The sequence below is a fragment of the Micropterus salmoides genome, unplaced genomic scaffold (genome assembly GCF_014851395.1).
Source record: "Micropterus salmoides isolate LMB-PRFRI ecotype aquatic unplaced genomic scaffold, ASM1485139v1 Ms_hic_scaffold_8, whole genome shotgun sequence".
Taxonomy (NCBI): domain Eukaryota; kingdom Metazoa; phylum Chordata; class Actinopteri; order Centrarchiformes; family Centrarchidae; genus Micropterus; species Micropterus salmoides.
The window spans coordinates 31771685-31788393 of record NW_024044570.1 but is presented as its reverse complement, the minus strand read 5'-3'; the positions used below and the strand labels follow the sequence as shown (position 1 = coordinate 31788393).

General features: G+C 40.1%; 1 protein-coding gene across 1 annotated transcript in view; it reads right to left on the bottom strand.

Annotated features, from left to right (window-relative positions):
* fa2h (fatty acid 2-hydroxylase) overlaps nt 1-15735 on the bottom strand; it is a 29080-nt gene extending 13345 nt beyond the window's left edge. Inside the window, exon 1 of the mRNA XM_038704972.1 lies at nt 15294-15735. Coding sequence (XP_038560900.1) covers nt 15294-15575 — 282 coding nt within the window. The 5' untranslated portion in view covers nt 15576-15735. The remainder of the gene's footprint in view (nt 1-15293) is intronic.
* Between the last annotated feature and the right edge of the window lie 974 nt (nt 15736-16709).

Genomic DNA, 16709 nt, shown 5'->3' with positions numbered 1-16709 from the left:
TGTCCAAATCAGTTGAATTTCAGCCTCCGTCTTACTAGCTTTGTTTATTTATACCAAACCTATTATCAAGAACTCCACCAACTCCAACAATAGGACTATGTATTGTTTGCTGGCTTAAACAAAACAGCAACTCTCCTGTCAGTCATGTAGTCTGTCTATGACACATTCAAAAAGTGGTTACAGATTAATATCGTCATAGCTCAAGGAAAGTTTGCTTCAGGAGCCTAAAGATAACATCTTTTGCTGGTTTGACTTTCCACTAATATATTTAATCAGACTTTGGGAGAGAAAAGCCTGACGAGTTTTTTAGTACTGTTAAAGTTTGACTGCTGAAGGTTTAAAGGTGGCTAAATCTTAACTAAATCAGTTCACATTTTCGATAACAAACAGACTCTAAAAATGTGTCAGCACCTTTTGAGGCTTTGCATCCACCTTTCAAGGTATCATGTGGCAGCTGACAGAGGCCATCTCTGTAGTATATAACACAAGGTGCTGGTGAACCTTCAGCTTCTTATAAAGTTTGATGTATTATTTAGACAACATTTATGGTTTGTTTGCAGTTCAGCTTGGAAAGCCAAGAGGCTAAAAAGACATAAAGGAGAAATTCAAGGCCACAGCAGCAAGGGTACATGGTGTTCCTCAGCCGCCAAAGTTTTGTGGGTCACGCACCCAACCAGGAATAACTAGGAAAGGATGTAATACAGCAACGGCCTTAGTTAGTGCTTTCATTGATAATTATATGACTTTACCTTTAAATAACATAAAAGATTGTCTTTTTGGTTTGAGTATCTGTACAGTATCTGTCCTTTCCTACAATAAACTCAGATAACACAACATCATTGCACAGGTGCAGGTTATGATTTGCATTTCACATTAAATATCAGTCTTTCACTATGATTTTATCTGGCAGAAGGATTACTGTTGTTTTTAACACACTATGTGTTCCACATCTGAGGTAAGTACTAGGAACAGAAGCAGCCAGTTCCAGAGATGTATGCCCTGTCAAAAATTATATTTCCTAAGGGTGATTACCTCAAAGCTCTTGAATACTTTGATCAAATGTACTTTGCACATTTTATGATTAACAGTCTTTACTGTGTTAACATACAGTTACAACATAAACACATCCCCTCCCTTTCTGATCCCCCCCAACTCATCATCACCACATATGCAATAGGCCTCGGTTGTCTACTTAGGGACACATCGTCCCACAGAAATCAAGACCAAAATTAAACCAAAAGAACATAAATGTTTTTAGACTGACCCCCAGCATCACAGACCGAAGAAGAGTTAAATAGATAAAGACAGCAACAGTTAAATATCACTTAAGTAAAAATAGCAATAAGACAAAGAAAAATATTCCATTCAAGTAAAAAAGCATAATTATAAGCAACAAAATGTCAAAGTACTTATAATGCAAAGGTTGCCCAGAGGAGGCTCATTTTAACAACTTTAAATACTAAGTGTGGTAATGTTCTTTTAAACCTGCAAAATCTTAAGTTACTACATTTAACAGATGAAGGTAGTAACTTAAGATTCTACAAAAATTCCTGCCAGCATCATTATAGAGGTTTTAAAACAATCATGACGACATTTGCTAAACATGACAACTTTATAATCAAAGAGCAACAGCAGTCACAATGAGATTATTGGAGTGCCTATTTACTGACTGAATTACAGCCAAGAAGTACAACCAAGAAAATGTATTAGAATTTGACCCAAAACAGATTTCTCCTTGTAAATCTGGTCAGAGCAGGATTGTGTACTTCTAATGTAATTGAAGTCATTAAAAAAAACAAATAAACAGCAGGTGATTTGCTAATTGTTGTTAATACTGAGCAGGGGGAACAAGTTCAGTAACTAATTGAAGGCGTTCCTCTGTGTGTTTCATCAGGCTTCAGATGAGACAATGGTTGGTATGCCTGCACCACTGACATAACGATCACCCTACTTTAGCCCATTGTCTTGTAGAGAATGTCATGTCTATTGATTGCAAGACCTTTCATGTTACTGCTCTAGCTGATAGTGTAATTAAAAGCATTCAACGAACTTACACAACATTCATTCACAATGTACATCTTGAACCTGCAAAAATCCTCTTTATTGTCTTTTTAAAAGAAAACCTAGATTACAACATTCCTCCTTTGCGCATGATATTTGCTGTTTAGGTAGATGATTCACTTAGAACTGCAAAGTAATAAAAAAAATCTTCAACAGGAGAAGCGTCCTAAGGTATTTACATATCAAATTCCAGGTTAATCCATGAACCACTATTTAATGGAAACACATGAACTTGAGAAAACAATTCAGACACACCTTGTTAAAGGAGAGCAGGAGGACTGAATAATCTTATTTTCTAAAGGATAACAGCATCAAGTAGAAAGACAAAAGGAGTGCTCTGACAGACAAAAAACAAAGGAGATGGATAGAATGGGGCGGCACTGTGGCCTGGTACCATCACAACACAGAAACTACAGTCAGCCTCTGCTGCGAGGGGGAGGGGAAGTGGGTGGATGAATTAAATGAACGTATTCAAGAGGAATAAAATTGATTTTGAGGGCAATAGGGGAATAAGTGTGATTGTTATCAATAACAGAAGATGTATCCATGATCTCTGATAATTTAGGTTAGCCTGATGAGACGACCAGTTAACCATGATGCTTCAGCAATTAAAAACACACAAAGAAGTAGCTGAATCTGGGTAGTGGTCCAGGCTGCAGGTTGCTGCCACATTTTTGTCACCCTTTGTGTTGATCCCAAAGTTAAGCTGGTGGGAATGAAGAGGAACCAAAAATGGCGAAATTGGGTTAAACATTATATGGCATTGTGGGGTTTTGGGCTGACTGATAGAAAACAGGGTTAAGGCTGATCAAGACAGATAAAATAACTGGAACAGAGTTGAAGAGCGAAGAGGGTGGGCTATGGCAAAGGTGAAGGTTAGACAGGCTGAATGGATGAGCCACACTTACGAAGCACTGCTTACATACAATGCAGAAGAACTAACCGGAAACATCGACCAGTCCCTTATTTTCTAAAATGAGTGTATCTGAGTGCTGATCTCAAACCAGTGCTCTCAAAATATGTATACTTAACTGCATGAAACTTTGTTTTTAGATCAGATAACATGAGGCTCAGAGTTACTGTGGCACTACGAAACTGACTCGGTGGCCAGCCATGACTAAATGGATGTAACTGAAACTATTCATTTCTAAGCACCTGCATCATCAAGAGTCTCTTCCCTTGTGCCTGAAGGCTTAAAGATTAAACCAATCAACCAAATACCAATAAACTTTTTCAGGATAAAATATTAATATTTGACCATTGTCATGGCAAAATTATTCAGCACTTTTATAACACTGTCCAGACTATGAGTTATGACAAACTGAAGAGCCAGTGTAAATCAAACAACTCCCAAGGTCTGATTAACTAGTCGACTCTCAGCAACTCTCCCCCCCCTTCCTCTATGCCGTAAAACCTTCCAACCCACAAAAAGCAATTTACAATTTACCCCAAATTTCAAATTGTGCCTGAAGCCTCTAACTGGCAATGACCGTTTGTTTGGTTTGATTTTTTGCTTTGAGGTTAATTTTTTTTTTTTAACTAATAAACCAAAAAGACACTTTAATCTTTGCCGTGTGAGTGCATATCTATCATTGCATTTTATTACTGTGTGTTTTATGGTGATAGCAAGAGTGTTGGAACTAAAGGTGGAGGAACTGTGTGTTTCTATGGGCAGCGACTATGTAAGTAGACTTGGTCATGGTTGGTTTGTGGAGCGGAGATTTTGTAATCAAAAGGATGATGACAGTGGCAATTGCTGAACTACGGCCTTTATTTCCAACTTTTTATTAAAAATTTAAAAACTTATTTGCTCAGTCACTAATTCTGTTTCCCCCCTGAAGGTAATATTAGCCATCTATTTTGCCCCTAAAATTTGGCAACTGGGTGCCAAAACCTGCATTTCTGGTCAACCACCACTATTAAGTAACTTGACACCTTGCTACCTTTTGTATAATAATCACTGCTGCACACAGACTGTAGCAGTATGGTTATAGATCCCTGGGTTTTGTAAATAAATACAAATATACAACAGGACATCAATAGCATCAGCTCTACAGGTGACCTTAGTGCTAGAAAAAGCTTTCATAACCTCTCTGGTGTCCGGTTACATAGCACATGAGAAGGATCAGTCAGTCATTCTGGGGAGGCTGTGGTGGTTTATCACTCCTATACTGATTTGACGGTCTGGCAACAACCAGAACATTTGGTCTCATACTACAAATATTTCATATTGATTCACTCTGACTTTCTCCTAAATGATTTGCGGTCAGGTACTCCAAACTTGTGCAATCAGGAAGAGGACCCTGGCTTTAGTTTCACTTGTTATCTTTTATCTTATTTGCTGCTCTCATTTCATTTTGCAGGTCCGAGCACAATGTGCCAGAATTATCCATGTACCTACAAAACAATGCATTGACAGAGAGGGAATGTTATCTCCGCCAGGTGTAGCCTGGAGGGTTCATGCATTTGGTTGCATGTGTGTGTGTGTGTGTGTGTATGTGTGTCTCTGTCTGCAGCTAGTCACGCCTACTACTGGACTAATCAGCTTGTTGTTGTGCACATCAATGACGGGATACTCAAGGACCTCTCATTGCTATGATTCACAATTGCTGAAAAAACTATTTTACTGACTGAATCTAAAATAAAGCTTAGACATTCGTCATTTCAGCAGTATTCGCCATTTAGCCATAGCAAAAGGCAAGTTCATCTGATATGTTATGATCCACTAAAGCATTTTTCTCCCGTCTCTACTGTAAGGGAACCAGGGAGGGACAATTTAGTGAAATTCAACTTTAATTTGTTTGGGAGAGGGGAGGGAGGTTTTTTTATTTTGTGTGGTGTGTTAAAAAAAATGTTCTAAATAAAAAAAAATGTTTAAATTCAGAAGTTTACACAGTTAGGCAAACCCTGCACACTCGGTTACAATACCTTTACACTATTCTTGCATTGAAAACTGAGACTACTTCCCACCCACATGACCCCAGATACACCTGACGGAGATCTGTATTCCCTTCTAGCCTCTGTACATGGCCAACATGGGATAAGATGTGTGAGTAGAGGACAAGGGTGTGAAATAAATAAAATGTTAAAATAAAAAAATGTTAATAAAAGTGCATGTGTGAGCAGCTGAAAACATCTTTATTATCTTATCTCTTATTGTTATCTCTTGATGTAAAATCAAAATGTCCATTGTGACCTGCTACAAACTGGGTGTTGTGACAATTGTGTGTATGTTTGTTTGTGTGTGTGTTTCTGAGGGTGTGTCAAGATACATCCCCTGGTAGACTGCATGTGGACTGATTGTGGTTGAAGTTCAGTAACACTGTGGAAAGTTCAATAACACTGAAAAGGCCATGAGCTCTGAATACCTGTGTGGCACATGGATCAGTCACACAGATTACAGCAAATGTAAGAGAAAATGCTTTATTTAGAAATGCAGCAGTAGTTGCTAACCCAAGTCTGTTGACCTTTATAATGCTATTTAACACATTATCAATTCTTTAAACCCATGACTCAATTCATTATAAAAGTAAGCTTCATTATCTCATGTAGGTCTCAGACATGTTCAGGGAACCAGAGTAAAACTTGTAACCAGTCTCTACATCTGTCTGTGTTTAGTCTTATCAACTAGCAAACTTTAGTTAATGTAATGTAGTTAATGTCACATATAAAAAAATGAGAATTACGTGCCTTTCTATCATAATCATATCTGTAAATGGGAAACAAACGGAGTGGCTCAGGCCGAACCACACAACACTATTTCAGCTGTTCCAGCCACCATGTGGGTGTCAGGTAACGTTTAATGACTTGCCCACAGAACATTCAGCTAACTTTCTAGTTCGACAAGACGTGTTGTTGTTGTTGTGATGTTAGCTATGGCAGCTGGAGAGTTGTATCGTTGTCTGGAGCTACTGTGTTGCTCTGGGACCGTCTCGTCCTCTCATGTTTACTTTGCAGCAGCAAGTAGCAACAGCTTGCTAAACCACAACCCAGCTAACGTTAGTTACATTACTTGCTGTGTCGTTGTTCACTCTATATCATGGTATTTGTCATGGTGTTTGATTTCTTCAGAATAACTTACCCCATCATTTATGAATCAGAGAAAAATCCTGTTCATAATATTTAATTGAATTTACAAAAACAATTTTATATATCGGGATATATATCGTTATTGGGATATTTTTGTTTTGATATTTATTGATATTTTAATCATATCGCACAGGCCAAATAATAAATATAGTTTAGTTGTCTATATATCACTTTATTTACAATGAGAATTTTGTTTGGGATTGTAACTTTTTTAACTAAAAATGAAACCATGAATGAAGTACGTTCTGCATGGCTGTAACAAACAGAGTAGAAGAAGTAGAGATCATCAGCCAGACACAAAACCAGTTATTTGCAAACCGCCAATAAACAGAGAAGAAGAAGAAGAAGAAGATGAAGAAGACGAAGCTTCTCCTACTCCTCTCATAGCGGTCATTAAGTTAAATGTTCGCTGCGTCAGGGCTTATTCGGAAAAAAGGTGTTTCCATCACCCATTAAGCACATCACTCTTTTTCAAAAAAGGCAAAATCTACCTCAAGCTGACAGACATTGAGATTTACTCAACAATGAATCAAAATTGAATCAAAATCGTTGGCATACTGAAGGTGCAATATGTTTAATTAAGTACAGTATGGCATCACCTTCTGTGAATAATATGTTTAATTAATGTGTAATTTGATAAAGGCGAAATGTGTCAAAATACCATTTTAAATTAAACATCGTCGTGCTGCACAAATGCCCTGGCCTACACATCATATTCTACAGACCTTAGAAAACCTCTTTGTTTGGTACAGATTCTTGCAGAAATCCCACCGTGATCATTTAAATATATTTTTCAATGAAAATGGGATTATGTAAAAATGATCATTCCCTCTAATATCGCAAAGCAACTGCAATGTCAGTCAAAATAATCACAATGAGATTTTTTTTTTTAATAGTTCAGCCCTGGTGCCTTGCTTTGATATTCAGATTTGATACGGATGACATCAGTGTCTGCAGGAAGATCACAACTGTGTGTAAAGGTTGACTGCTCTCACGGCTCACACCCAGCTAGATGAGGGAAAGGTAGCAAAACACACCTCTCCCGAGTTCAGCCAAAGACATAGCCACACCAATACCACTTTGCAATCTTGTCACACAACAGCCTTTATCTAACGATGAACTAGTTCGCTGCTCCTTAATTAGCTAACCGCACGGCTAGATTAGGAGAAATATGGCCGAACCATCAGACACACAGGTGCTGTGAGGAGTGTCTTTGTGTGCAGGTGTGTTTATGGGTTTACAGAGATAGGAAAGTGGACAGGAAAAGGAAGCATGCATTTCCTCGTGACTGTTGTGATGATTCACTGTCACAGGTTCAAATTTATCCCTCCCCTGAAATTGTTGTCAGCCTGCACATTTAGGGTGAGATAGCCTACTACACCGGAAAAAAAGAAACCAACGCTGACTAGTCAGCTGGAGCTGTTTGTGGTGTTTCCTACGTGTGTCCGATGCCGGTAGAGGCTGTTGAAGATGGCACGAAGCAGGTTGAAGAAAGCTCCAGTAATGTGCTCCTATTCAGTAACGTATATTCTGCTCTAACAAAAATAATTTCCAGAGCAAACTTTCTGAGCCAATAAAAAAATGTTAACACCATTACTTCCACTCTATAGAAACGACACAGCTCACTAATAATCTTACAATAAATGTTGTTAAAAATTAATAACCACACTTATAATTGATGACTTAGCTTAGCTCCCCAGGGCAAACATTTCTGGCTATCATTACTCTATATGTAAACAATGCTTCAGGTGAATAATGAGTGCATGACAGAGCCTAATACTGTTCAACGCGTCCACAATACATGTGACATCCATCTGTTGTTACTGTGGTTTGTCTGTCAATGCCTTAAATCCTCCTATGTTGAGTCAATTTTGACACCAGAACTCCTATACACACATCCAGCGTGGTGTGTCTAAGCCATTTGTCTGGGAGACACTGAGAAAGGAATGAGGATATATGGATGGAGTGACCTGTGTGTGTGTGTGTGTGTGTGTGTGTGTGTGTGTGTGTGTGTGTGTGTGTGTGTGTGTATGTAGGACTATAACGTGGTTCGAAGTTGACCTTCGAATTCTAAATCAACATCCGAATGCTGCTCATCCTGTAAAGACGTTCTATCACTGATGTGACATCCGTTACAGCCCTATGTGTACATAGATAATGAAATCACTCGTCTCCCTTTAACATAAAGAACCAGACAAACCCGAATGTCTCTCTCTCTGTTGCATGTATGTTTGTTTGCGTGTGTGTAAGCACCAGAAGCAGTAGCCAGCCAGTTTGTGCAGAAAGTGTCATGTTCCCACATACTAGTTAGCACCATATAAATGGATGTTAAATCTTAATGGTCTGTACTTGTATAGTGCCTTTCTAGTCTTTCCGACCACTCAAAACATTTTTGCAATACATCACTTACACTGAGGCCAAGGTGCTATCTGCCATCAGAACAGAAATACACATTCACACACAGATGGAACAGCCATCTGGATCAATTTAGGGTTCAGTATCTTGCCCAAGGAAACTTCGACACGCACACTGGAGGAGCTGGGTATCTAACCACCGACCTTCTGAGAAGCGGACAACTGCTCTCCCCCTGAGCCATAGCCGGCCGTTCTGTATATATTATTAAAATTCTCATTAACATTAGAGGAATCCACATGGCCAGAACTCGTCCACAGTTCTTTAAAAGATGGGGTATGCGATACGAATCCAATGCCGGTCTTTTAGTCAAATTCAGTGACTATCTCCTCGCGGCTGTAATAAATGTGGTGTAGCTCTGGCTCTGGAAATTGGCCTGGATAGAGCACACAACACTATTCCAGCCATGATTTGTCTGTAAGGTAACATTAAAGGACTCAACCACCAACATTCAGCTTACTTTCTAGTTTGCCAAGAGCTGCTGATGTTAGCTATAGAAACTACCTACAGCAGTTGGATAACTGCTCCTGTCTTTAAGTCCGTACAGAAAAAAACATAACATAACTTCATTTAAATTGATTCTGTTCAAGCATTTCTTTTTTTCTGGTGATGGAATGATCAAATGTGCCTACAAACATTGAAAAACTAATTTAAAAAACCTCAATAGAAGCTTTGAATACATCCGGTACAGCCCTGTGTGTGTAGACAATAAGGTCACTCATCTCACTCTAACCTAAAGAACCAGTCAAACCTGAATGACAAAAGATTCCAGTCTCTCTGTACATGTTGCATAATGTGTGTGTGTGTGTGTGTGTGTGTGTGTGTGTGTGTGTGTGTGTGTGTGTGTGTCCTAAAATTGTCCTCATTAATAAAAACTGAGATAAACAAACACAAAATTTACCTTCGATTTAAAAGACATCAATCAAGTCTCAACATCAAGGGGCATTTAATAAAGAATTAACCCTACTGAAGTCCTGGTACACCAGTAGGAATTCAACACTAACAAAAGTCTTGCTCCCCTTTTTGCACAGCAGCCAGTAAGTGGCATACACAAGCACATATATGAACAGTGTGATTTTGGGGTGCCCTAGACAAAAGTTAATAGTCATGAGAGAAATGTGGTGACCAGATTTTGAGCTATGGAGACCGCTGCGACGACCAAAATCAACAACCCAACCAGTCTGAACACAACATGAGATGATGCCAAAATCCGGAAAACACACTGGAAGACGACATGATATGTTATAAACTGTATATATAATTTTATTATATAACATTATATATTTTGTTAAATGTATGTTCGGATGTTTCATGAGAATTCTCTCAATACCTTGTTTAGCTGCATATTTAAAACATGGTACTGACATGATAAAGTGTCTTCACTTTCATACTTTTGTCTCTGTTTACAATGAAGCGCTACTATGCTGCAGGCGTTTATCACACAAAATTTAAAACATTATTAAATCAAAATTAATATCATATAGTCTAATATTGCACATTGCATTTCGGCTGTTAAGGCAGTTCCGTCTGTAATGGAGTCTAAATTTACCAAAGGCAGCAGAGGTCATGTCAACCATTGTGGCCATGGGTAAAATCTAATATATTGGTATGTAGTGCAGCACACATACTTATTTATTTCTTGCTGCCAATTCCCACTGTGCACCACGGTGTCAGCTGACTCCTTTCACCTGACACTGAGAGCCATGCCCTCTCTGTAGACACCACTACAGCACTACCGTACGCTGAGTCCTTCAGGTTACCTCTCTCCATCTCCTCGTCCCTCCTCTTGTCCGTTTCTTCAGCACCTTCCAAATGTTTGTTTTCTTGCAACAACATCTGCAGCCTATTAACCTCTAGAATTAAACAAAACATTTTTTCCCCTCTTCATTTTAGTTTTCATATCGTAAAGAACAAATGCTTCATTCTAATTCTTTGGTAAAAGAGCATTTAAAATAAAGAGGGTATAAAAGCAAACAGTAATGGTTAAAGCGAAGAGCAGGAAAATAAACACTATAAATCAGTTTACTTCTCAGATTTTTGTTTTGTAATGCAGGATATACAAAACAGATCATGAGTTCAGCAGAAATCAATCTTTCTGACCACTGGCCTCATACCTCACCAGCCAATCAGATCCCCCCATGGGATGACAACAGACCAATGAGAAGGAACAATACCATCGGGAAATTATTTATGGGAAAGAGTTAAAAGTTACAACTTCAGGAGTAGGCTCAGTAAAAACTAGGAGGGGAAGTATCAGTCCTGTGAGACCATTGCCCAAATCAATTGCACCTTTCAAGCATATGTTCTATCTATCTATCTCCATCCCCTCTGACTGTCCATCCAGCTTCCCTGCACCTCGTCCTCTCTCTTTTCCAGGTGTTACCGTGGCGACGAGGGGAGCCACCTGAGGCCTGCACCTGAGCGCTAATTGCTGTGTTGGCAGTCTCTATGGTAGCAAAGGTAAACAATGTGCCGGGTAATGGATCACCGCGGAGATAAACTCAGAGCAGCTCTACAGAGTTAGAAAAGAGAGAATTCCCCTCAACAGCCTGTCAGAGAGAGACCTGATGACATGGGCGCTGGTAAAGTGCAGAGCTGAATATAACTGGATCCTAGTAAATACTGCACTATAGCTTTGCTTTGTTGTGATTGGCTTATATTTAATCAAAGTCTACAATGGCCTACAGGGCCAAAGCCTTTAATAAATAACCACAATTTATTTCTCGCGCGTGCTGCCAAACATAAATTGTTGGAGGTGTTAATATTGAACTTAAGGTCAACATTGTACAAGTCCCTCCACAACCCCATCAATCTCTCCCCCTTTTCCTCCGCTTGCCCTCTAATGAAAGACAATCACATCATTGAGCAGAAAAAAGATCCATGCAGATGGAAGTCTGCATTCCAGCGCTCCACCTGACCCGGTGCTCTCCCGCATTCCATCCACAAAACTTATCAACACCCACCAACATGACCCCAATACTCGAACTTACCACTTTCTACCAAATTACACTCTGTTGTTCTCTATGGATCTGTGCTGCGATTCACTCTCAATACTATAAGAACTTTCAACTCACTTCCAGTCTCATTCTCTGCAGCTCTTCCATAGTATCTCCGGTGTTCATACATTCATTCACACACACTCCTTTGTGATTCCACTCATTTAAACAATATGTGCACTATCCTCCCAAGTTCATGGCTATACAGCTATATTCTCCGGTACATTAATGTATTAGCCCTAAACACAGCTGCCTCCACTCTTAGCCCCGTTGAATTTACTTACAAGTCTCCATGTACACAAAGAGACTGTGATATCAGCAGACCGGGTGAAGAAAAAATGTAAAAGGATTGTTAAGCACATCCTCTCCAGGTGAAAGGCTGTTTTGGCTCTAGTCCTTCAAGACAATGGGACAGGAGGAAAGAGTAAACAAGCTGCACCTGTGATTGAAAGACTGATTAAGGGTATATGGCCACTACACTGGCGATTGGATTAATTGCTGTGGTGCTTTTACATTCCAAGTAAAAGCACCACAGCACTTCTCAGAGATCATGTGTAGCGACATCTGATCACGTTTTTTTGTCTCCAGTCCTAATCTGAATAATTTACTGATTGTGTGCTCAATAAAAAGGGAACAGCAACAATTTTACACATGAAAATCAACTTACTAGTTAGCGGGAGTACTGCTCAGCCTATGAAAACAGTTGTAAAATGTCCTCTGTGGCCTTGGGAGAGCCAATCCTGGCTTTAATGATTTCTGTAGGGTTTTATATAAGTTGTATCAGTTTTGGCAGCAGTGGGTGGGATACGATTGGGGGAGCTTCTCTTCATCCCCAATCTGAACAAAATACTAAAAGTTCAACTTTGAGCTGACTTTCAATGTAGCTGCAGCATTTGAATGGGAGTTTATGGACATTATGTGATATAAATAAACTCCAAGTCTATTGGTCTTTGTGAGTAGTATGCCACTGCGTGAGGAAAGTTCTGGACTATATAACAGTGTAACAGTTATCTATCACTTTGGTAAAATTGCTATTGCTATGTTTTAGTCCATTGCTGAAGCCATATGTTCACATTTGGGTTGTGTTATATTCATAATTTCTAGCAACACTGCATTAGTGTTGTAGAGATAGACAGGCACCAGTGGCAACATGGAGCCAAGGTGCAGATCACTGAGTTGTAATTAATATAGCTGATTCTTGGTATTAATGTAACTCTTTTTTATATTGTTCCTATGTTGGTGGCTACAACATACGGTTTCTGGAAATAATGTGTACACTATGATCTGTGTAAATGTGTAACTATACTGACACCTAGTACATTTTTATTATTTGCTTATATTTCAGAACATACATGTTACACAAATACAACTTTGTATGAAATAATCATTAAACATTCCTGACATCTCTTGTTAAGTTCTTACCAGACGCCCTGCAGTGGTGCACTAGTGCTTTTTATGTATGCTGACTACTTATGCAAACAAGAAGGATACCATCTCTTCTCCCCTTTAATCTCCTTCTGTTTGTGCTATGAGGAACCTCAAACAGAATGTTTCTAGATACAATTTCCTTACATTCTGCGGCAGAGCAGTTTCATCTGAGACACAGAAAACTGCAGATTGTGTCTCCTTCTGCTTACCAATGTTTAACCCTTTGAGGGACAGGTCTTCCGTTAATGAATTAGACTATGGAGCTTCATTGTCATAGAATACAACAGCACCTGCTGCCTCCAGAAAACCACATCAGACTTTTCTTACTTATGCAAAGATAGGGACTGATAAAGTTACATTTGAAGCAGCAAAAAGTAAGATTTGGCAGTTTTACTTATTTGTTTTTGCACATAATAGCTCATGGTAACACATAATATAACACCACAAGATTATTTACCAGTTATAACCGCGTTAAAGTAACACTGTGTGACCAAAAGTTGATACATCCTGTTTCTGCACTGGTATTTAGCTGCTAGGTGAAAATGCCATTTAAAGCCATCAGGGCAATCATTAAAGAGCATAATGTGGGGTAGGTTTAGCATTTGCAGTTAGACCAAGGTGCCTGTGACTGAAGGAAGAGTAGAAGACGGAAAGAATTATTTGTTCTTCAGCCATACCTGGAGGACAAATTATATAGGGGCGATTTTCATTAACAGGTGGAATGTCCTGGTGACTCAGTCTCATGACCTCCACTGTCACATTTGACCATTAGTTTCACACCCAGCAGCTGGGCCTCAGTGAGGCTGGGATATAAATCAACACAACCATTTATCTTCTTTCAGCCAAATCAAATAGTGTAATTAGAACATTAATGACAAATACATTTTTCAACATACTATTTTACCCCTTAGGCCTTCTCAATCTCCATACACCCTGTGTTGGACTTGCTGCAAGACACCTCAGTGCTGAAACATGTCCAACCAAGTTGCAGTTGAAATAAAAAAAAATTGTGATTAACCTTTGCTTTTTGGGAGGGTGGGGTATGGTGTGATAATAGCTGCTAAGAAAAAAAAACCCACAAACATCTCAAACTGTAAAACAGCCTGTGGGAGAATGTGTGAAGGCTGTCAAGTATGAATGCATTGTCAAACTGCTGATGTTCAACATTAACAGCCACATGCATCCCCCATTCAACCCACACTGTGCTGCACGCCATTTTCAAACTGCTGAACGACAAAACGAAAAAGTCCAAAAGTGAATTTTTTATAGATATGCTTTATCAGTGACTGAAAAGCATAAAGATCAAGGGAGGATAAAGAAGAGAAGAAAAATGGCTTTTGTTACTGAAATTGTGTAAACCTTGCAGTAACCGACAGGCAAGAACACACACACACACACACACAGGAGAGTGGGCAAGCCATGTAAATGTGAAACCTGTCAGCATGAGATTTATGCAAACTCTCTCAGTTTCTCTGTTCTCACTGGGATAAAGAGCAAAATTGGGTGTGGATTCATCTAATGTGTGATTGGGAGTTTCCGGTTTCCCTCAAATCTTCCCTGTTTGTGGTCCCTGCAGTCATACTGGGACAAGACAAACCAGTTTCTTTCTCTTATTTCAAATTGTGTTCAGTTCAAAAGGTGCTTTATTGGCATGGGAACAGACATTCACATTGCCATTGCACCCCCCCCCCCACACACACACACACTGTCCCCAATACCGGTCTACCATAATCACCTGCACCCCACCCTGTCTTCTGCCACTCCTTATTCCCTCCTCTACAATCAATACTGCCCAGGGGAGAGGGAGAGGAGAGCTCTCTCTCTCTGCCTCACAGAAACACCCAGTTAAGTTAAGTGAGAGACATTTATACACCTGTTACTCACTGATCCAACACGCCTTTTCCAGCTTTCCAAATTCTCAAACCCGTTAAGTGTTTTGGCAAAGTCATTGTGTCTGATATCATATGCAGCAAATAAAGACTTTCAAACCTGCCTGGAGACCAACACATGTCATGATTGTTATTTAGCTCCCCGTGTAGGCCTACAGCTCAGAGGGGGAAATATTTGCTTTGGTCGGGCTCTTTCTAAGAGACGTTAGTAAACACTGTTTTCCCAAAGGGACCACAGCCTTGCTTGGAGGCCATTTGTTTAAAAAGTAAGACAGTTTCTAACCCTCAGCAGTCAGTGTGTAGAGACCTAGCAGCAGGTTTTTCTTCTCAGGTTACTTTCTCTGAACTTGCTGCCCAAAGGTCAGTGATGTCGGCCTCTAGTTAACAGCAGGTGTGTGTCAGATTCTCCCGTCTCTACCTGTGCCTTGACGGTGCCGCTGTCTGTTTCCAGCTCCCCGATGTAGTACTGCTCCAACCACTGCCTCGCGTTCTTCGAGTGCCGGTGCGGGGGTCCTTCCAGCTCCCGGCTCACGTCCTTGCCTGACCGGCAAAGTATCAGCGCCTCCCCGCCCGGGTGCATCCGCAAGAACGCGGTCAAATCGTACACCCTGGTCCCCAGCAGCACCCAGCAGGAGTCCTTGGTGCAGTTGCGGGCCACCTCCCTCTCCGTGAAGAACCGCGGGGACGTGGTCGGAGACATCCTGAAAGCGCACAAGCAGAGCGTCCACCTGAACCGAAAAGTAAACACAAGGAGGAGAGCAGAGAGCTCCTCGGAGGACAGGGCTACTCCAGGACAGAGTTCAACTTAGCCGTTAGGGCTCTGCAACTAGTTAAGTAGCCTATTCCGAAGAGGACAGCGACAAGAGGCGGGGTCTGAGGTGTCGGAGCGCTCCAGAGTCACAGCAGCCTGCAGGTGTTTCTAAACTTGAAACGTCTTCACTCCGTGCCTCTATTATTCTAGTGCTGTTCCTGTTTTATGAGCAAAGCGTTGTTCTTTCCTAGCTAAATTATTCACAGTTAAGCTGCGAAACGACTAGTTTTACTTAAGGGTAGGTAGGCTATGATTCCTGCAAGTTCCATGAATGCAGCACTACAACCACACGCTGTTTGCTCTGGAAAGACACTCGGACAGTAAAAAATTGTCCTCAAGTCTGATGTGTAGAGAAAATTGGTAATGATCTTGTAGCCTAATGGATCGATAAACAAATTAACACATCTCAACGAGAATTTTGAATAACGGAAATGGACGTTAATTGTGTGTAGCCTATCAACTAGAGATTGACATGTAGGGTAAAGAGCTGTCACGTAGTCCTGATCAGTACATGAACGTCTAAAAGGTAAAAGCAAATCCATCTAAATAACGGCAAATGTAACTCACTGCACTTGACGTAAACCTGACATTTGGACAACAGTTTGAGATAATAACATAAATCTTTGTGCCCTTCTGCTGCCTTCACTTGGTGTCGGAAATGCTCCCTTACACAGGAAAGCCCCAAATGAGCACAACAAAACAGTAAAGACAATCCTAATATCCTAATATTCACGGTGCGAACACAGGAAAGCAAGGGCAGCTTGGCTCCTCTTCATAACCTTAATAATGTTGGGGGTCTCTAAAATATTTGACAATATGCTTTTTTTGCATTGCATTTATATTTGTCAGTATCTTCATCATCATGGATCATGCATAAAATGAAAAATAGGCTATTATTGATGTATGATTGAGTAGGTCTATCACTAACCCAGTTTAATAAAGATAGGCCTACACCTGCATGCAAGCGTGGCGGTGCAAAATCATAAACCTCACTCACTTTAACTCAAAGATGAGGGGAAAAAA